Source organism: Ursus americanus, chromosome 14, assembly GCF_024610735.1.
Source record: "Ursus americanus isolate L20-20 chromosome 14, mUrsAme1.1.p, whole genome shotgun sequence".
NCBI classification, from domain to species: domain Eukaryota; kingdom Metazoa; phylum Chordata; class Mammalia; order Carnivora; family Ursidae; genus Ursus; species Ursus americanus.
In genome coordinates this window covers 62,126,016-62,147,717 of record NC_142140.1, presented here as the reverse complement: position 1 = coordinate 62,147,717, position 21,702 = coordinate 62,126,016, and the positions used below count along the sequence as shown (strand labels likewise).

The following is a 21,702-nucleotide window of genomic DNA, read 5'->3' as shown; positions in this document are numbered from 1 at the left end:
CCCCCTGCTTGTGCTCTCTCTTGCTTTTTCTCCTGTTCTCTGTCAAATAAATAAATAAAATCTTTTTTTTAGAATTATTTTTAGGGGCGCCTGGGTGGCACAGCGGTTGAGCGTCTGCCTTCGGCTCAGGGCGTGATCCCGGCGTTCTGGGATCGAGCCCCACATCAGGCTCCTCTGCTGGGAGCCTGCTTCTTCCTCTCCCACTCCCCCTGCTTGTGTTCCCTCTCTCGCTGGCTGTCTATCTCTGTCAAATAAATAAATAAAAAATCTTTTAAAAAATTCTATAATACAAAGTCAATGTGTTGCATAGAAAATTTGTATTGTATCACTATGGAGTAAACTTGTTGATACATTGACACATTTTTGTCCCCAGTTATTGGAATGTGTTGTTACATTTATAAATATTGAAATAACCTTAAAAGGTGAGGCATCCAATAACATTATTTTACTTAATGGTAGAGTTAATAGTATCTAGATTGTAGGAGAAGACAATCTACAAGTTGTTTACTGTCACTTAAGAACTAGAAATCCACTTCCAATAGGAATTTTGATCTTTAAAGAGCAAGGTTGGGTGAAGAGGGAACATTACTGCACTGGAGATTAAACCCAAAGTTCGAAACGGTGCAATGGCAAGTACTCACCTAATGAGAGGAAGGACGCATTTTGGACTGGAGTGTAGGGTGAGCTTTGTTTTTATTTTATTTTATTTAGGATTTTATTTGTTTATTTGAGATAGAGCAAGAGAGAGAGAGAGAGAGATCATGACCAGGGGGAAGGGGAAGAGGGAGAAGCAGACTCCCCATTGAGTAGGGAGCCGGATGTGGGACTCGATCCCAGGACCCTGGGATCAAGACTTGAGCTGAAGGCAGACGCTTCACCGACTGAGCCACCAGGCGCTCGTAAGCTTTGCTTTTAGTTTGAAAATGGTTTTGGAGGTTTTGCTAAGTGTCAGTCCAAAAACTACCTGATGAGAGGGGATATTGAAAGATGACTGTTTGAAGTTGATGAAATGAACAGGATGAAAAGAGAAGATCTCTTTAAAAATTACTCTAGTGTGGTCATTTTAGAACTTGAAAATGGCATGCAGTGGTTGGTAAATTAATAGTACTTGAGTGATGACCGTGTAATTCTCGGCTTTAGATAGCTGGCAGGTCTCTCAGAATACATGTGCATTTGATAAAACAGCTGCGAATCGTGACCGTTTGAACATGAGTTCTGTCAAGATCCTGTTTGGTCCCTGAATAGGCTTTTTTTGCTTAAGAAGGGTTTTCAAGCTGCTTTGAAGTTTGGCAAAAAAGCGCGCAGGACACCTCGTATTTTATAAGGCAAACGATGCGGAGTGAAATGTATCCTGTCACTCGGGGGCCACAGGTGAGAAATGACTTGCAATTGAAAAAATGTCTCATTTAGTTCTAAGCAAGGGAAAATGGTCTCTTAACAATACTACCGGGGCACTGATGAGGCCTGTAAGTTAGAAACTAATAGAAGATTCTGTGCACAACTCAAAAAAAATAAATAAATAAATAAAAATAAAAGGATTTTATTTATGCATTTATTTATTTGAGAGAGAGAGAGCACGAGCGGGGGGGGGGGGTGCAGAGGCAGAGGGAGAAGCAGACTCCCCGCTGAGCAGGGAGCCCGATGCGGGGCTCGATCCCAGGACCCTGGGATCACGACCTGAGCTGAAGGCAGACGCCCAGGCACACCTCTAGCTAATTATTTTAATTTGGACCTTTCCAGCTGGGGAACTGCAATCGGGTTATAGATATGCCCTCCCCCCCCCCCCCGCTCCCGGTTTTCTTCCATTTATCACTTTCTAAGTGAGCCAGGAGACAAACATCTTGAGAATTGCCGTGTGAATGGTTTGCGTCGGGCTGGGTCTGGCTTCAGGACCCGTCCAGTTAGGAAGATGTGCTACGTTCTTTGGCCAGTATTTGCTTTGGGATAGTTTGTTCTAACTTCTTTTCTTTCATTGTCTAAATATCTTTTTGTTGCCATTAAACTCGATTTTGTTTCAGAATCATGTTTGGCTCATAAAGGGTGTGGGGTAACATGTATGGACACCCTGTCCCACTCTTGAAGCAGTTTATATACACGTGGCTGTTATCTGCCCCGGGGGAGACCCGACTGATGAGGGAGGCAGAGGGAAGAGAGGCCAGAGTAAAATGAATCCAGTGTGGGCTCAGACCATGGAAAGGGGACTGTTTGCAGGGTGGGGACTGCGGGCGGTGGGACTGCAGGCACCAAGGGGTGGCGCATGGCTCGGGTGGAAGGCGCGCTCAGATGGCCACGCTGTTTTCCACCAGGCTGGGCAGCAGGTACTCATAGGGCATGTCCAGCTTTGCATTCCGGGTCTCAATTTCCTTCTGGAGGACAGTCAGCTCCTCCCTGAACTTCTGCAGCACGGCCTTGGGTCCAGGACCTGAGAAATACTCCTCCTGGTGCTGGCCCAGAGCCACCTGGGTGGAGAGAGAAAGGCAGCTCAGAGCCTGGGACCCTCAGCGAGGAGAGCCACAGGCCTGGCTGCAGCAGCCCCTTCCTGGGAGCCCCCGGGGCGCCCCACCCGCACCATCAGAGGCTGGCGTCGGCCCAGCTGCCAGACAATGGACATCTGCAGGGAAGCCTGATGGAAGTTGGGCAGTGTCGCCATCAGTGTCTTCAGTGTCACGTCCTTGGTGGTCGGCGGGGGCATCCTCATGGTGCAGGGCGCGTTAGGGACCCAAGAGTACCAGTCCAGCTAGGGAGGGGCACATATCTCGAGTCAGTGCCTGCGACGCATGGAAAGCCCTTAGCGCAGCTGCACCCAGCGCCGGCCGCCACTGTGGGTGCAAATTCCCAGCTGCCCCCATAGTGAGTACCTGGCCCAGGTGGGTGGAGGAATGCTGGCCGGTACAGGTGAATATGCACATGGTGACAAAGTGGCACATCTGGTCCCGGGTCTGTAAGGAGTTGGGGAAGCCTGCAAGGGGTTCCGGGGAGTTAGCAGAGCCGGGAAAGGACAGGCGTCAGCAGGGACGCCGAGCACTCTCAGAATACGTGGGCGCCGACCGCAGACTGAGTCGGAATGGGGGTGGGGGATCGGCTGGGACAGGCCCACCCAGTGGGGCACTGGTGTGGCTCCGCTGGCCCACAGAGCCAGTCAGTTACCATTCAGGTCTGTAGCAAGCTGGCTGACGTCACCCTGGTAACCACAGTGGGACTATTTACACCGTGGAAATGGGCAAATGCTACAATTTAGGGTTTTGGTTTTTGTGTTTCAGGGAGCTGGTTTTTAAACATTTACGAGCAAGCAGTGGTCCCACTGCGTCTGGGACCTAGAGGGGTTCTCTTAGGGCATAGTATGGGGCTCTGTGTCTAGCGGCTAGGCAAGGAATCTGGGAAGGCCTTTGGGCATTCTCATAGGGTTGGAAATGCTTCTGGAAGATTGCGCAGAAGTTAGAGAGGATTCTGGAGAGGTTCCCAGGGGAACTATCTCGTATGAAAGGTCCCGGGGGGCGGGGGCTAATCTTACCCCGGTCCTGGGCCCCGCGCAGCCCGACCTCAGTGATCTCTCGACACCAGGACTGAAGCTCCGAATCATCTCTCACGGCCTCGTCCGTCTTGTAGTGGAGCTGCACCATGACCTGCACGTAGCTGTCCCGGGGGCCCGCACAGCGGAAGCTCGCTGGCAGCCTCCCGGCCCGGGGCTCCCCCTCCTCCTCCTCACCCCCTGGCCCCCCAGCCGAGACACAGACCTCCCGTCCCAGCCTCCGCCCTGCCTTCCCCCTCCTCACCGAGCCAGGATTTCCCACAGCCGCAGGGCATCTTGGGCGTAGAAGGAAGCCTTGACTCCCAGGAGCCCCCGGTCGGCCAGGTCATCAGGGGGGCAGAAGGAGCGATAGGTGAGGAAGGCGCCCGCTCGCTGGAGCAGCTCCACGTGGCCCCCGCCACCTGTGCTCACCACCTGAGGAGCGAAGGCCAGGCAGGGTCAGGCAGATCAGCCCGCCCCGATCCCACGGGCCAGAGCCAGAGGGAGGGGGGCCCTGGGATGCCCCTGCTCCCCTCATACCTGGTCGAAAATTCCCATGTCAGAGACAAGCCCGTTCCTGGCCCGGACGTTAATTTCCAAGGTATAGCGCAGGTGGGGAATGATAAGCTGCAGGGACAAGAGCGGGGAAGGGCAGAGTCAGAAAAGAGCCCGGGAGAGTCCCTTCCTTCGGTGGGGGACGAGGGCGAGGGGGGTGTGGATAGTGGCCCCCCACTGAGAATGCACGGTCAAACTTGCCTGCCTCTGGAACTTCATCTCCTACCCTCTCCCCTTTGTCCATTCCACTCACCTTCTTTCTGTCCTTCAAACAGGCCAAGCTTCTTCCTGCCACAGGACCTTGGCACTAGCTGGTCCCTCTGCCTTAACCATCTCACGGCTGGCTCCTTGTAGTCTCATTCTCAAAGGAGCCTTCCCTGACCACCCAGTTTAACTCACTCTCACATCACCTGCCCTGATTCTCTGCATTGCACTTATCACAGCTGATAGGCTCCCATACAGTCGTTATCGCCTGTTAGCCCTTAATGGATATGAAAATCCCCAAAGATCAGGACCTCGCCTGTCTTGCTTCACACCAGCATCTAGAATGGCTCTTGCCCCACGGGAGGGCCCCAAGAAAACAAGTGAGTGGGCGGCTACTCCGTGCCCATCGTCTGTAATGAGCCCGGCTGCTACTGTTGTCCTGAGTACCCCCAACTGGTGTGTGGATTACTAGTTTAGGACTCTTCAGAAAAATACTAGAAAAATACTTCATGCTATGTGGATGGTCCTGTCTCGTGGGAATCCTCGTTCACTTGTGTGTACTGTTTATACAGCGTACATACATCTGTGCTTTATACGTAAAAAGGGTAAGACTTCTCACGCCTCACCCCGCCGAGGACTCATTTTCGCCTCCTTGGGAGGACATGCTGGCCTGTTCGGATGGCACAGCAGCCGGTCTGCCACCCCCGGCTCGCTTGTCTTTCGGGGCTGGCTGTCCCCACCCTGAGTCCCCAGGGAGGGTGCCTCCGGACACCGGGCCGTGCCATGGGGCAGGGAGAGGGGCAGGCCGGAGCGAAGGGAGTAAGGAGCTACCTTGAAGATGGGGTGTATGGACGGAAGGCACCTCATGGTGGCCACAGTGATGACCTCCGCCATCAGGTGTCCCCGCAGCAGGTGAGACTGCAGCTCGTGCATCTGGAAGTCAGCGCTGCGGACCCAGCACTTGGCCAGGAGCCAGGCCATCGGGGGATCCGTGGGCAGGAAGAGCGGCGGCGGGGGGGATCCCACACGTGGCAGCTGGAGCTGGAGCGGGGAGCAGAGAGTGGGGATGAGTGCCAGGCGCCCACAGATCCCCTCACCCCTCCCAGTCGGCTTAGCTTTGCCCACCTGGTGATGGCTGGTCCCTGCAGCCTCTGCTCTTCGCCTGCCTCCCCAACCCGCTCAGCCCAGCCGCCCCGCGCAAGATGCCTGTTGCAGAAACTGCTCCCCCACTGCGACCTCACTTCCCCTTCGGTCCCTGCAGCGTGGGCAAGATTCAAACCCTCTACTTCCTCCGTCCCACACTCTTGCCACACTGCCTCCATGCGGCTGGCTATGCCCGCGTGCTCAGCTGTCACCGGCCACACGTCACAATCTGGATATTCCCCCATTACCTCAAAGTTGGCCTCCTGATTTTCCTCTTTCTTTGTTGCATTTCTACAGAAGCCTTGCCTGACTCCCCCTTTTCCTCTCTCCCTGACCCCAGGCCAGTTTAATTTTCCTCGGCACCCCACAGCTGTTCCCCACATCGGAGCCCATCACCTGTGCTTTGGACAGTCGCTGAACCCACCACCCTAATCCCAGGATCCAGCGTCCCCCTTCTCGGCCCGTCCTGAAGGCAGGTGCCCATCACAGCAGCCTTCCCCAGCTTCCTGTGTTCGGGCCCCCGCAGCCCGTACCGTGTGGCCCCCTCCCTCACACTGTTCCCCAGCGCCCCAGGATGGCTGTCTGCTGAAGATCTAAGTCCTGAGCCTCCTCCAAGGCTCACGCCGCCTCCAGAGGGCCCTCCCAGACTGCTCCGTCCTCAGGGACTTCCTCCGTCCTGGACATTCTTGAGATTCGCCCTGGACATTCTTGAGATTCGCCCGGCCCGTCTCTCCAGCCAGACCCCAGCGTTCCTCCTTTCCCATTTCCTCCCCGGTGCCTTAGGCCTCTGCACCGAGTGGGGACTCAGTGAAGCGGGGTGGGGGTGCTGAGTGGGAGTGCAACCACTGGGGAACAGAACTCACCTGGATGACCATGGGCAAGAGTTTCCCATCAGGCTGCAGTTTGAGCATGACCAGAGGGGCAGCCAGGTGCTGCTGGCTGCACAGGATGACATTGGCCTTGACCCCGTCCAGGAGCGAGAAGTCCGCCTCGAACAGCGTGCTTGTCTGCATGGGGGGGCGGTGGTTAGAGGGCGAGGGCTGCTATCATTTCGACCCTGTCTCCATCACCCCGTCTCCCTCCCCCCCCCCCAGTTCACTGGTCTCACTCTGGGAGGAAGGCACGTAGCTGCGTTTCTCATGACCACCCCCGATGTCTCCTGTCAAATCCCTTCCTGCCGACCAGCGGGCAGCTGGGCCCCCAGTGGACCCCGCCCCCGTCGCACTGCGCGCCTCGTTCAGCACCTGCAGCTCCTGCTCCAGCTGGTCCTTCAGCTCCTCCATCCCCGGAGGGAACACCAGGCGGGAAGGAAGACTCGCAGAGCGCCTCAGAAGCACGGGGTTCGTGCCGTTGAGAAACTGGTACCCAAACAAGGCGTCCTCTTTCCAGGAGTCCCGCACCTTCTCTGGGGATGGCAGTTGTAGAGGACGCTATGGGGTCGGATCCCATCCCCGCCTGACCCCAGCCTCCTAGAGGCACCCAGGCCTCTGGTCTCCCGGCCCTGGTTCCCTGGATCGGGTGGGGTCTGGGGGTAAGGATCCTGGGAGAAGCACTGGGGTGGGCTACTGACCGGCCAATTTGCTCTGGCCACACCAGAAAATCCGGTTGAAGTCATCCAGATCATTCCAGCAAGTCAGAACATTCAAAGAGTCTTTGATGGCTAGGTCTGCCAGCCTTCGGGGAAAGAGAAGCCGAGAGTTTGAGAGTTACGCTGAGAATCCCACTGATAACCACAAGCACCCACCCCAGGCTGGCCCAGCCCCATGCAGTCCTAAGCCCTGCAGCCTCCCCTGCACCAGAACACCCCCCTAATGCCCGGCCCCCCTTGTTCTCACCCCTTGGCCAGCGAAGCCTCAAAATCAATTTTCTTGTCTTCCAGAAAACGCTCGTCTACGGGGAGGTCACTGATCTTGGCCCCGGCCATATTGAGAATTAGCCCATCCTTCCAGTTACCCCATCTGTGCAGAGAAGTGAAAGCAGATGTGGGTACTAGGAAAGGGTCAGGAGCGCCTGGCCGGTCGCCGGGCGGTTGGGGTCGGGAGGGGTCCGGGGCTGACCGGTAGAGCTTCCTCCTCTCTTCCAGCTCCTGCTCCCTGTGTTGCTTGAACAGGCCTTGAGGGTCGTCTCCCACGGTCCGGCCTAGATGTGGGGAGGAAGGCACGGGCAGCGAGGCCTCTCCTGAATGCCTCTCCCGGTCCCGCCCAGGGCGCCTCCGCAGCCCGCCTTTCCCGCTGGCCCTGACCCTTCAGCATCACCCCCTCCTCCATCCTCCAGGCCAAACTGCCTCTTCCACATCCTCCCTCACCTCCAACCCCCACCCCCACCCCCGCTTCCAGCCCCGCCTCCTGGCTCCGCTCCCCCCACCAGGCCTCCTCCCACTCCCAGCCCCGCGCTCACCGGTGCCCTCGGGGAGGCTCAGAATGCCGCTGCCCTCCACCCAGCGGTAGCAGGGGAACCTGAACTCGTCCCCACTGGCCCCGGGGCCCTGCACCCAGATCCAGTTGCAGAACCAGGCGTCGTCCTGAAGGAAGTGCCGTTTGTGCAGTTTCACGAACAGCAGCGGGCCCAGGTACTCCTGCACGTCCACCTTGAACTCCGTCTCCTGCGGGCGACAGAAGGGGCTCAGCATCCGCGGGGCGCGCGGCACTGGGCCCTTGGACTGAGCCGCGCTCCCGCGGGACGCCTTCCGTGAGCTTCTGGGAAAGGCACGCGGAAGGAGCCAGGAGAAGGGGGCGCGCACGGGGCAGGTGCGTCGTCGTGAGGCGGCGGAGGGAACATGGGGAGGTGCACTCCTTCCTTCACTTTTTCCTCCCTTTAGATCTTGTCTGTGCCGAGCGCCGCGCCTGGAGGGAGCGCACGGGTGCGCGGGGAGACGCGGGGCTGAGTAGGCCCCAGGCTGCGGTCGCAGCGCCCTCACCCGCGCCCCCCAGGCTGCGCGCGGACAGCCCACGGCCAGAGCAAGCCTCCCGCAGGACTGGCTGTCTAGGGACCCCTTCTGGAGGCAGCGCTCGGCCGGGCGGCGTGGGAGAGGGAAAGGCGGGGAGGCGTGCCGGGCAGGAGCACAGGGAGCTGGGGCGCAGGGGAGACAGGCGGACAGGCGCGCGACCACATCGTGAAGTCTCGAAGATAAGCCAGGGGCTTGGGATTTGTCCTGAGAACACGCGGGGCACGTTTGAAGCTGGGAATGTTTGGGAGAAATCGCTCAGGCCGCAGAAGGGCTGGGTAGGGCCGCGCGGAAGCGGCGAGGCGGTGGAGAGGGTGAGGGTGACCAGGTTCGAGGGGCCGCGGTGGGCGGGGCGGGGGGGGCGGACAGAGGACGGAGCTCGGGGTGCGGAGGCCCGAGGGGTCCAGGAGACAGAAAGGACCGCGCCTGGTTCCCGGGTAGAGGCGGAGAGGGGGAGGCGCGGGCGACCGCGGGAGGTGGGGGGCGCGAGGGGAGGGCTGGGAAGCGTCCGTGGGACAGACAGCCGCATCTGGCGGGCTTGGAGAGACCCGGACAGGCGGCGAGAGTTGGGGGGTCGGAGCCGGGGCGAGGAGTGGGTGGATGCAACGGGAGCGAGGAAGTGGGCCGAAACTTCGGTGTTCTCATCTCCGGGCTTCTTCCCCCGATCCTTCCGCCGGCGCCCCCATCCCCACGCGGTGCGGGCGAGAAAGCCTGCGGGTCGGACACCTAGCAACCGCGGAGAAGGCTTGAAAGGGCAGCTTTTGAGAATAGAGGGCACAGGAGGACTGACGGCCCGCGCGATGCAGGGCCCGCGAGTAGCGGGTCCGCTCCGAGGAGGCCGAGCGCAGGAACACGTCCCGAGCGCGCACCGTGCTTGGCGTCCGGGCCGGAGGCTCCCACGCGCCCCGCGGCTCACCTGGCCTCGCGCCGGCCTCAGGCGCGTCCCGATCGCCGCCTCACCGTGCTGGCCCACCAGCCACAGCTGCACCTGGTTGTTGGAGCCCGCGCACAGCGAGGAGCCGGTGGACACGCGGATGCGGTAGAGACCCATGCTGCCCGAAGACGAACTCTGCGTCTGAGGAGGAGGAAGAGCGGACGCGCTAAATAACCGAGCCCGGGACCCCGCCCCTCGGAGGCCCAGCGGGTCCGCGGGTGTGGTGCCTCCCGGGTCTCCGGGTCTCCGACCGATCCCGCCCGTGGCGGAGCCCAAGAAGGCGGGCCTGGCGGGGGCCCCGGGATGCACAGCGTTCTCCCGGTGGGAGGAGAAGGAGGGAAGGGGGAAGCCGATGAGGGAGGATTGGGGCAGAAACCGTGCAGAAGCAGGAATGGACGCCTGGCCCAGCAGACAGATGGAGCGGGTGGCTGGGCGCACACACTGGCCTCACGAGGGGGCTCACCTCTGTGAGGGTGTTGCTTAAGGTTGCAGGGCAGGGTGGAGAGGGCAAGGAGAGCCGCTCTGCAGGAGCGTGTGAATAAGGTCTGTCATGGCCACTGAATTAACTTGATCGACTTGGAGCACTTGGAAGCCCTCCCTGTGCCAAGCGCTGGGGCTCCGTCCTTTCTAGCTTCACGGCCTCTACCTCTCTGCGGCCTGCCTGCGGGATACAAACCCAAGCTTCTTGGCGGTCAAAGCTCTTGCTTACGGGCCTGCCCTCCTCGCGCCTCATCCTGCTGCTGGCCATCCTCCTCTCCCCTCTCTCCCCTTGGGGTGGAGCCCCTGTTTCCCAGAACCCACTCTGTTGTTTGCTTGGCAGTCCTTGTTCCTGGAAAATTCTGTTCTGCCTTCTCATCCCTGGTTCGACCAGTTTTTCAGAGAAGTCCTCCCTGGCGATTCCAGCCCTCCCCGCTTTCCCCCTCCAGAGCTCATCAGCTTTCCTCTCTATGCTTTTGCCCTGTGCATGCTTCTGTTATGGCCCACTTGCGAGGACGGGAATTTGTGGGTACGTCCACATCGCCAGCCCTGCTGAGCTGCCCCTCGGTGGGGACCACATTCCCAGCAGGACCGTCTTTACTTCCCCTGGACTGAGGATAGTATCAGGCTTGTGGGGGTCAAGAAGTGTTTGCTGGAACACACTGGAAGATCCATTATAAATAAGTCCTTCCCTGGGGGGGGGGCAAAGGCAGCCGACTCCCACGCTCCATAAACACAGGGAGAGTGAGACCAACCCCAGTGCGGCCTCGGCCTGGAGTACTCCACGCCCCGTAAAACAGAGGAGGCAAGAGCAACACGTCTGGAATGTGTATTTTCTTGTTTACTTGTTTGGTGGGAAGGGCTTTTACCTGATCCCAAGTGCAAAAGGTAGAAAGAGCTATGCCCCCCCCCGTCTCCCTCTCGACCCCATGCCACCCCATTTCCCCACCTCCCTCAGTCCCTTGGACGTCTCTCTTTCCGAGGCACGTTCACAAGCAAATACGTGGCTGTCATTTTTGTCCTTTTGCTGCACGTAGTCGCACATGGTACACGCTGTTCCCCGCCTGGCAGCGTGAATCAGGAGATCTTCCGTGTCCGGGACTTGGCGGCTCCCTCGTGCTTAAGGGTGCTGCTGTGTTGATGTAACCACAGATAGTCTGCCGGCTTGTGTCCGTTGGACCTTTGGGTTGTTTGCAGTCTTGCAGAAGTATAAGAGAAGTGTTTTCGGGGGCGCCTGGGTGGCACAGCGGTTAAGCGTCTGCCTTAGGCTCAGGGCGTGATCCCGGCGTTCCGGGATCGAGCCCCACATCAGGCTCCTCCACTATGAGCCTGCTTCTTCCTCTCCCACTCCCCCTGCTTGTGTTCTCTCTCTCACTGGCTGTCTCTCTCTGTCAAATAAATAAATAAAATCTTTAAAAAAAAAAAAAAAAAGAGAAGTGTTTTCGCCGGAGCCTGGGTGCCAGTCGGTGAAGCGTCTGCCGTTGGCTCGGGTCATGATCCCGGGGTCCTGGGATGGAGCCCCGCGTCAGGCTCCCTGCTCAGCTAGAGTCCGCTTCTCCCTCTGCCTCTGCCTCCCCCTACTCGTGCTGTCTTTCTCAAATACATAAATAAAAATCTAAAAAAAAAAAAAGTGTTTCCGGGGCACCTGGGTGGCGCAGTCGTTAAGCGTCTGCCTTCGGCTCAGGGCGTGATCCCGGCGTTCTGGGATCGAGCCCCACATCGGGCTCCTCCGCTAGGAGCCTGCTTCTTCCTCTCCCACTCCCCCTGCTTGTGCTCCCTCTCTCGCTGGCTGTCTCTGTCTCTGTCAAATGAATAAATAAAATCTTTTTTAAAAAATAAATAAAATAAATAAATTAAAAAAAAGTGTTTGCTACAAGAGATTACGGGGTATACACATCATCTCTCGAATGTAGGAATATATGTAGTACAAAGTCCCGGAAATGGCATTTCTGGGTCAAAGGCACGTGTGCATTTGTCATATGAAAGTTGGCCCCCCCCCCCGTAGAAGTTGTACCGATTTACACTCCCGTGAGCGAGGTCACCGTGTGTGGAAATGCTCCCTTTCCCTCCGTCTCGCCGCAGCCCACCCGACGGTGACACACGTGCTCCCGTGTGGCTTTAACGTCCGTTTCTCTGGCTCTCAGGGACGTGGGGTGTCTTTCCAAATCGCAGCAGCCATTTATAGTTCCTTCCCTGCGAGCTAGCTGCCCCGTCTTTCTGCTGGAGTTTGGTCTCTTTCTTCTTGACATGTAAGAACTATTTGTACGTCAAGGAAATTAGCCCTTTTCCGGCTCTGTCGTGACTCAACGGGTCCCAGTCGCAACACTGGTTTTTTCCTACCCATGCCGACGCCTCGGAGCCCAGATCGTGGCCTAGGATATCATTCTCCACTAACTCCGGGGGTTCCGCAGGGGGTACGTGGAGCAGGTCGAATTCACGATATGCCCGGAACAGGCGATTGTTGCTAAAAATTTTTTAAATTAAAGGAAGGGCACTCTCAAGAAAGTCATAGGCGATACTGACAGGGCACGATGTCCAATTAGAGGGGCTCCCACTGGCTATGTTGTGACATTTTCAGGAGCAAAACCTAACTAAATGGGGCCAGTTAAAATAGTAACTATATGGGGCGCCTGGGTGGCACAGCGGGTAAGCGTCTGCCTTCGGCTCAGGGCGTGATCCCGGCGTTCTGGGATCGAGCCCCACGTCAGGCTCCTCCACTATGAGCCTGCTTCTTCCTCTCCCACTCCCCCTGCTTGTGTTCCCTCTCTCGCTGGCTGTCTCTCTCTGTCGAATAAATAAATAAAATCTTTAAAAAAAAATAGTAACTATATCAGTTAGAATGCTTTCTGTTGCAAGTAACCAGAAAAGTCTATTCAAAATGGCTCAGACAGTAGGGAAAAATTATTATCTCAGAAAATAATGAGTCCGTAGGGTGAGTAGGCTCTACTGTCGTTTAGCTCAGTGGCCACACGGCTCCAGCAAGGAGCCAGGCTTTGGGTTTTCCATCCTTCACGAGTGAGCTCGCCGAAGAGCAACCTCCTTGGTACAATGGCACTGCGACTCCCGCAACCCCGTGCAGACACCACAGCTCACAGCGGGACAAGAAGGACCGTTTCTTCCCGCGCCTCCCTTTTTAAGAGCGGGAGAGGCCAGAGCCCCGACTTCCAGCCGCATGTTCAGGGTAATTCAGAGGTGGGGCCAGCCTGAGTCTGCTCACTAAACAGGACTCACCTCCCGAAACTTCCATGAAGGGTTAAGGAGCTTTCGCTCACCTCCGTCCCCAAGGGTCATTGTGACTATGGGAGCCAAGGACCCAACTTGAAGAAAGCATCTCGCCTCTCGGCCGTTACTGGGAGCCGTGCACAAGTTGGTGTCAGGAAACGTACTCCCACCCTAAGCCCGGGAGCCTGGTGCGGCGGCCGGTGGACAGCTACGAAGAGCTCCAAAACGCACCTCCTGGATTTTCTCCAAGACTTGGTGTTGCTGGCTTTGCTGGCATCGTCGGACTTCTTTTGGCTGGAGGTTCGGAAATAAAGAAGCCGGTGTAGCCACCTGGGTTCCTGGAATGAGCTGTCTGTCTGCATTATCCACAACAAGCCGCTCATCGTCTTCGTCCGGGTCCGTGGGGAGAAAGTGTGTGACTGGGGTTTACGAGGATTCATAGTCGTAGATTTGTGGAAGGAGAACTTGCAGAAGCCAAGAAACGTGAAGACTTCCCCTGGGAATAAGGAGAATGTTCCATGCTCAGCCCATTTTAACCAGTAAACATTGGAAACTCCATGCAGTAAAGAAACGGAGTGCCACGGAAACACGGCAAGAGTGCTGAGGCTGCTTCAGCCAAACGGGCTTGTGTGATGGACCCAAAGAGGGGCCACGACGACCCCCTGGCTGAACACAGGCTCATCGGGGGACCCACCTCCAAATAGCCATAAGCCCTAACTGACCAATGGGCTACTTACAACCAGGCACAGTTACCAAAAAGGGGAGACTTCCATAGGGCCCCATACCTGCTCCCTTCCCCCCTTAAACCAGCCCCCACCCACCGGCTCCTCACAGACAGTCTCCCCTCTGCTGTCCTGCCCCTGCCCCCTTGCAGTGTATTCGGTCAACTTCTATCGCCTTTGTTCTGCCTCAGGTGAATTCATTCACTGCTCGCACTACAGGCTTCCACCCGATCCTTGCCCCACCGTTGGGGGCCCCCGTCCAATTTAGAGACTCCCCATTTAGGCATTTTGAGAAGTCAGTACTAAATGCAGTAACTTGGCTTTCTTCTCCAGGAAAAACTACACTGTGCTGCTTTGTCGTCTCCGGTGATGCTGCAAGTGGACTGATGGGAAATCCTTTCACCTAGAGATACTGTCCAGCCTTAGAACTCCCCATTCTCGTGTCGTTTGTCATGCACGTAACTAAAATGCCAAGTTAAAAAAAAATTAAAAAAGCAAAGCAGGGGAAGCTTTCATGGAAACCATCCAGCAGCCTCTTCTTATCTATTTTGGCCCAAACTGGGCACCAAACCCAAATCCTTCAAGCTGGCAGGGGAGATGGAAACACGCCATCCCCCCGCCTTATCAGGATTTCCCCGAGCCACACAAGGACGGGTGGACGCAGAAACCCGTGGGCCCCACCAGCAAGTAAACAGGGATAGTGGATTAGGGAGTAGGCACCCAAGGGTGTCTGCTGCAATTAGTTTGGGAAAGACCTAAATTCATAATAACAGTAAAAAGAGAAAATTCACTGTAAACCGTCACCAAAAAGTATAATACAGAAGAGAGGGATTCCATCTGGATTTCTGGAAGTTTTTATAGGTTTTAATAAGAAAGGGAAGGTTACTAGCTGCGAACGTGGGTGCTTCTCCTAAGAATACTTCTGTTTGTAATGAACAGATATCTATCCATTCCCACTGGTAGATAGAAGAGGATTACAAAACAGGCAAGTCTGTGTGAGCCAGAGTCCCGGGAAGAACAGCAGCCATTCCCAGATCAGGGCATGCGCTTCCCGTGACAACGAGGTAGAGAGGAGGTCCAGCCAGTCACCTGGGGGACCGGTGCTCCTGCTCCACAGTCGGGGAGAAAGGGAGTCCCGAGATGCTGAATGAGCTGACGTCCTCTCGAGAAGCGCTCGAGACATGAGTCCCCCAGATGCCCCCTCGACCATAGTAACACATGACGAGTGCATGCATATTTTTTTAAATAATACTAACAAAACAAGCCAGTATACCCAAATGACAGAACAAGGGTTCCATAACTCTGGCCAAGTGAAACCAAAGGACTACCTCATTTCAGGGAGGAAAAGACAGAGCGAAGAAGCTAACAGGAGGAAGATAAGCCTCAGAGCCCCAGTTCAACCGGCTGAGACCCTCGGTGCTTACGAGTGAGGGTCCGAGACAATATTTTTGGGGGGTGCAGGGGTGGGGGCAGGTAACAAGATTCCAGTAACACCAAGGAAACATCAAAAGAAGTATTTTAGCAACTTTAAGAACGTATCTTATTCCTAGAGAAACATGAGAACAAGAGCCAATGAAGTAAGGATTAAATCCATGATGTTGGGGTTTTAAAATAGATTTAAATAGAACGACAGTGAAGTCTTTAATCGTCACCTGTGTGTTTATTTTGCGTACCATTTAAGGTGCATGCGAAAGAATCATGTTAAATATGTCACTGCGGGTTACGTTGTTGAAGGAAATTTAAGTTTGCAACCGGCGTTCAACTTTAACATTCATATTTCAAAGCTCTGTGGATTATGTTTAATGAAGTTTAGCATTAAATAAAATACACATGTTGGGGGGGTTCTCTCAAAAAAATCCTCAAACTCTGAAAACCCTATCAACAATGAGCATAAGCTCTGTCCAACAATGAGCATTAAAAAAATAAGTGGACGTGGGGCGCCTGGGTGGCTCAGGTCATGATCTCGGGGTCCTGGGATCGAGTCCCGTGTGGGGCTCCCTGCTCAGCGGGGAGTCTGCTTCCCCCTCTCCTTCTGCCCCTCTCCCCCATCATGCTCTCTCTCTCTCTCTCTCAAATGAATAAATAAAATCTTAAAAAAAAAAGCATACACCAAAGCATTAGCAACGATTATTTCTAGGGAGTGGGAGAAGGAACGGAAGGAACTTACATTTTCCCACACCCTTTGGCATTTTTTTGTTTTTAGAGACCCATCAGTTTTTTTTGCAAAATCTCAAAAACGTAACCTTGAGCAAAATTCAAGGCTATAAATGCTATCGTAAAAGCACGAACTCTGATCAAGTGTGGCTATAAAGGGAAGCCCTGAAACTGAAGTTTAATTTTCTTTGATTAATACAATTCAGAAAAATCAAAATGTAGTCAATGACGTTCATCATCTGTGGAAATGACACCAACCTAGTAATTTTCTTACAAATTAAAAATGGGGTTGAGGGGCGCCTGGCTGGCCCAGTCGGGAGAGCGTGCGACTCTTCATCTCTGGGTTGTGAGTTCAAGCCCCGCCTTGGGTGTAGAGCTCACTTAAAAAAAAAAAAGTTAAAGAAGAAATATGGGGTTGAGTTGCGAAGACACCCAACGGTCACTCCCAGCAACTCGTGGTAGATTCAGTGAGCTTACATCGTGATGCAGTTATGACCTGGAGAGGTGAAACCAGGCCGCCTCCCCGCCTTGGTGAATAGCGTCTCTATGGAGGTTCTCCTTTGCTGTCCGCCGTTGTGCAGTGAGGGCAGAGGGCAGATGGCTTTCTCTTTAGCTCATGGGTCTGCAGGAGAAGAATTTCCCTGGAGAAGCTATACTTAAGGCAATATTCCTGAGAAATCCTACCCATCCCTGGACCCGACTGAGATGATGAAATTCTGGACTTCACACTGATGCTTAGATTCGACTTTGGGGTGCCTGGAGAGGAGGCAAGTGTGGGGGGTATGCATCATTGGGGGCCGGAGGGCATACATTGGTAGCCAGTCTTCAGAACAGCCCCCAGTGATCCACACACTCCCCGAGTGTCTCAGGGTTGGTCTGCACAACCAACAGAATATGGCGGAAGTGAGGGTGTAGGACTCCTGAAGCCAGGTCCTAAAAGACATCTCTCACTCCATCTCTTTGCCTGTCTCCCCGCCGCCACGCCGTCTCTTAGGCTGCTTTTCTGGGAGAAGTCAGCCACCATGTCATAAGGACAATCCAGAAACTCCATGGAGAGGTCCTCATGGCAAGGTTCTGAGCCCCCTGCCCCGAGCCAGTGAGGAACTGAGGCGCCCAGCCAACAACCGTGTGAGGGAGCCATCTTGGAAGCAGTTCCTCCAGCCCCGCTCAAGCCTCAGAGGACCACAGCCCCAGCCAACATCTTGACCGTAACCTCCGGGTAGACCTGAGCTGGAACCACCAGAGATTCTCAGAAACTGTGTGAGATAATAAATGTTCGTTGCCCCAAGCTCCTGAGTTTTGAGGTAATGGTATTGCAGCAACAAATAACATGTTCCACGTACTTATTTCTGAACCCTCAAACTCATAAGCTTCTGTCGGTCAAAAAACATGCATGAGGAACTTACCACTTACAAAATGAGTCCTCTTTCAGACATTTGTCCCTTATTAGCACCAGATACCAACCTTGCCCATCCAGCTGGCTCCCAGGGAAACTCCAAATGTTGAAAAGGGCAGATTTCACCAAGTCTGCGGAAGCGCTGTTAGAAAACTGGTCTACCAGCAAAGCACTTGACCAACAATGTTGATGTTGCAAGAAGGGCCACGTACCTGGGATAATTCAGACGGGCTGAGCAGGGTTTCCAGGCACCCGGTTCGTAGATGGCACACCAGCGGCAATCAAAGGGACAGGCCTGGACACCCAGCATAGCTCTTCCACGCACGAGACGTCCACCAGTCCTTTCCGTGTGCTCCCCTCTGTCCCCATGTGACAAGAGATGGTGCCCTCAAATTAAGGGCAGAGGGGACCTTGGATGCTGACCCTGCTCGTCTCTGCGGCCCCTCCCAACCCTCATGCATTAGTTTCCCCCATGGCCGTCACCTATGCATGGGAGCCCTTCCCAATCCCTTTGTGTCGGAAATCCAAAACGGAGACTCAAATACAATAGGCCCTCCTGAAATTGTGGATGAAAGGGCCAGGACCATAAAAACACATATGTTAATGTTGTATTTGACAAGTATTATTTCATCCAAGCAGAGCCCAGTGATATAATTTAGTGATTATAAATATTGCTCCCAACAGTCGTGGAGAAGGGTAGAGGGATTTGAGAGGGCAGAGAGATTGCCAAAAGCTCCGGGCGGCATCGTGAGTTTCTTCTGATAAACCTCTGGACCTTCCATTAATACTCTGAAATGCCTGATGTGTTGTAACTTTGAGTGAAGGACCTGGATTCTGCATCTAAGTTTACTGAAGGGCCATCCAGAGACGCCATGTTGGGTGCTGGGATGAGAGGCAAGAAGTCTATGAAGGCCATTAGTCTGAAGACTCCCCCAGAAATTTGGGGGGAACTTTTGGATTTCTCTAGGCCATGAAAATTGGGGGGGGGGATGGAATAAGAAAATCTCCCTTAGAATGTTAAGGACACGGATGTCCCTAATTGACCATCATGCTACGTTTTGAGGTCCCATCCAGGGTAGTCTGAACAAAGGTGGTATAGCCAGCTTTGGTCCTCACGTTGGTCCTGAGCCAGGAGTGCACCCCCCCCCACACACAACTGCCAAATCTTAGGCTACTGATGCCAGGTCATTTGATGCTAATCCCACACAAGCCTCTATGGTCCTAGGAAATCCACTTCAAAGACAAGGGGAAGTTGTATAAGTGCCCTGACATCAGCCTTAGAGCCTTCGGGGAATGGATGCACAATCTGAAATCGACCGTTCATGCCACTATGTGAACTCAGAGCCTCTGAGCCTAAGAAATCCTCTGGTGAGATAACCTGTGGCCAAAGACCTCAACATCCAGTATTTCCCAGCCTCTGTAGACACCCCATTCCTTAAGAGAGTGGAGGTTTTGGGGAAGCATTTACTCCGTGCTTAAAATTAATCCCCCTCCACCCTGTTCCTTCTGCTGAAACAGGATTCCATTGTCCAGTTGAAGGATGCTGGGTTTATATTTTTTGATAATTATAAATAAAGGTGCTGTAACGATCGTTGCTGTGTGAAACTAGTATTCTCTTCTCTTGGGTAAATACCTAGGAGTGGGGTCGCTGGATCCTAGGGTAAACGTATGTTTAACTTTATAAGAAACCGCCGGACAGTTTTCCATAGTGGTTGTACCATTGTGCATTCCCACGAGAATGGAAAGAAACAAACGTCACCCAGATGAGACTAAACAGAGGCTGTTTATTCACATCTTGCTGGATTGCAAGGGAGTGGGCCACCATCATTGCGGTTGGCAGAGACCCCAAGGCAGGCAGGGTGGTTGGAAAGCTGACGGTCAAAGAAAGGGAAGGCTTCAGCTCTCTTCTGATGGGAGGCGGCTGGCATGGGAAAGTTGTAGGCAGACTAACCACAAATGGGCATCTTATGTGATTGGGGTGGGGGGACTTGTCTTTCTCCAGTTGGTGCTAAATCGGAAGCCAGGGCAAAACTTAGAGAAGCTGGCACTTATGGACCAAATCCTGACTATTTGGGGCCAGTTGCTCAGAGGCTGTGGTTTGGCTTCCTGGACTGGTCGCTGCAGGGGTTGTAGACCAGAGTTCTATGTTTCTATGTCATTCTGACCATTGTCTTTTGGTAGATTGTCTCTCGCCAGCAGCATGTGAGAGTTCCGGTCACTCTGCATCCTCACCTGCGCTCGGTGATATCATCCCGGGGGAGATGGGGGCGGGTGGTGCCCGGTTGTGTGCTCTTGTCCCTTTACTTTGCATTGACTTTCTGCTAATGACTCACTATCGTGAACACCCTTCCACGTCCTTGTCTCACATTTGTCTATCTTTTTTGGTGAAGTTCCTGTTAAAGTCTTGCCCATGTTTTGTTGAGCTGTTTGTTTTCTTATCGTTGAGTCTGAAGGGTTATTTATATATATTCTAGATGTCAGTCTTCCATAAGATGCTTAGTTGGCAAATATTTTCTCCCAACGAGGACAGTCTCAGGAAGCAAGGGTGCTTTTCATCTCTTAACGGTGTCGTTAGCAGAGCAGATGTGTTTCATTACTTGTTAAGTATTTAATTATAATTTTAATTATGGGGACATACCCTCTATCAATCTTTGCCTTTTGTGCATGATGTTTGCCTTTGCCTAACAAAAGGCCAAAAGGCTCTCTCCTATGTTTTCTTCTAGAAGTTTTATTATTTCGTATTTTATATTTAGGTCTGTGGTTCACTCCAACTTTTGTATGAGGTGTGAGGTATGGTTCAAAGTGGATTTTTTAAAAATATTTATTTATTTTAGACAGAGACAGAGAGAGAGAAAATGCTGGGTGAGGGAGGGGCAGAGGGAGAGAGAGAATCTCAAGCAGACTGTAGGCTGAGAGTGGAGCCTGATGTGGGGCTCAGTCCCACCACCCTGAGATCATGACCTGAGCTGAAACCAAGAGTCAGATGCTCAACCGACTGAGCCAGCCACGTGCCCCAAAGTTGATTTTTTTTTTAAGATTTTATTTTTTCAAGTAATCCCTATGCCCAATGTGGGGCTTGAACTCACAATGCCGAGATCAAGAGTCATGTGCTCCCCCAGCTGAGCCAGCCAGGCACCCCAAAGTTGATGTTTCAATGTGATGTGTCCACTGTCAGTTCTGATATTGCTAACCTGTCACTTGTCTCTTGTTTTCTAGGTCATGACTAAAGTTTTATGTATTTTATTGATCTTTTCCAAGAACCAGCTCTTAGTCTCTCTGACCTTTTTTTTCTTTATTCTGTTTTTTTATTTTGCTGATTTCTGCTCTTATCAGTAAAACCAATCATGACATAAAAATCACTATAGCTTTATAGTGTAACACGAAATCTGGAATGTGATGCCTCCAACTTTGCTTTCTCATTGCTTTGGCTGGGGCGCCTGGGTGGTGCAGTCATTAAGCAACTGCCTTCGGCTCAGGGCGTGATCCTGGCGTTAAGGGTTCGAGCCCCACATCAGGCCCCTCCGCTGGGAGCCTGCCTCTTCTTCTGCCGCTCCCCCTGCTTGTGTTCCCTCTCTCGCTCGCTGTCTCTCTCTGTCAAATAAATAAATAAAATCTTTAAAAAAAAAAAAGAATTGCTTTGGCTATTCGACTCTTTTATGGTTTCATACAGATTTGAGAATTGTTTGACCTAGATCCATGAAAAATTCTGGTGGGGTATTGATAGGGATTGTATTGAATCTGCAGATTGTTTTGGGTAGTATGGACATTTTAACAATATTTCTTCTTCCAATCCATGAGCACGGACTGTCTTTCCATTCATTTGTGTCATGTTCAATTTCTTTCATCCATGTTTTATAGTTTTCAGAGTACAGGTCTTTCACCTCTTTGGTTAAGTTTATTCCTAGATATTTTATTATTTTTGGTGCAATTGTAAAGGGGATTGTTTTCTCAATTTCTCTTTCTGCTGCTTCATTATTAGTGTATAGAAATACAATGAATTTCTGTATGTTGATTTTGTATCCTGCCACTTCACTGAATTCATTCATCAGGAAGTCTAGTTTTTCTAATATTAATATAGTCACTCTATTTTTTGTATTAGTATTTTCATTGTATATCTTCTTCAACTCCTTTATTTTTAACCTATTTATGTCATTATAGTTAAAGTGGATTTATTATAAATGGATTATATTTGGGTCTTTTTTAATTCAGTCTGATCATCTCTGTCTTTAATTGGTATTTTATTTTTTAAAGATTTATTTATTTATTTGTCAGAGAGAGAGAGCACGCGAGCACAAGCAAGGGAAGCGGCAGGCAGAGGGAGAAGCAGACTCCCCGCTGAGCAAGGAGCCCGATATGGGACTTGATCCCAGGACCCTGGGATCATGACCTGAGCTGAAGTCAGACACCTAACCGACTGAGCCACCCAGGCGTCCCTTTAATTGG

At 53.2% G+C, this 21,702-nt stretch overlaps 1 protein-coding gene, 1 long non-coding RNA gene and 1 pseudogene across 3 annotated transcripts in view; 2 read left to right on the top strand and 1 right to left on the bottom strand.

Annotated features, from left to right (window-relative positions):
• Positions 1-21,702, top strand: part of LOC123792186 (uncharacterized) — a 120,977-nt gene that overhangs the window by 83,045 nt on the left and 16,230 nt on the right. The window lies entirely within an intron of this gene.
• ALOX15 (arachidonate 15-lipoxygenase) lies at positions 1,525-9,525 on the bottom strand. Its single transcript, XM_045797412.2, has 14 exons — positions 9,271-9,525; positions 7,808-8,012; positions 7,468-7,549; positions 7,246-7,368; positions 6,981-7,084; positions 6,655-6,815; positions 6,274-6,417; positions 5,099-5,308; positions 4,049-4,135; positions 3,774-3,943; positions 3,512-3,633; positions 2,859-2,959; positions 2,570-2,737; positions 1,525-2,459 (listed from the first exon to the last, which is right to left on the bottom strand). Exons 1-14 carry the CDS (start codon positions 9,403-9,405, stop codon positions 2,280-2,282), a joined length of 1,992 nt encoding a protein of 663 aa, XP_045653368.1. The 5' UTR covers positions 9,406-9,525; the 3' UTR covers positions 1,525-2,279.
• On the top strand, positions 12,108-13,530 carry LOC148109013 (MICOS complex subunit MIC26 pseudogene; annotated as a pseudogene).

What these genes read in the sequence shown, in the direction of transcription:
- ALOX15 (XM_045797412.2), bottom strand. Translation starts at nt 9,405, where the DNA reads ATGGGTCTCTACCGCATCCGCGTGTCCACCGGCTCCTCGCTGTGCGCG. An exon ending in CCATACACCCCATCTTCAAG is followed by an intron (nt 4,136 to 5,098) that starts GTAGCTCCTTAC and finishes TTGTCCCTGCAG; the next exon opens with CTTATCATTCCCCACCTGCG. An exon ending in ACATGGGAATTTTCGACCAG is followed by an intron (nt 3,944 to 4,048) that starts GTATGAGGGGAG and finishes TTCGCTCCTCAG; the next exon opens with GTGGTGAGCACAGGTGGCGG.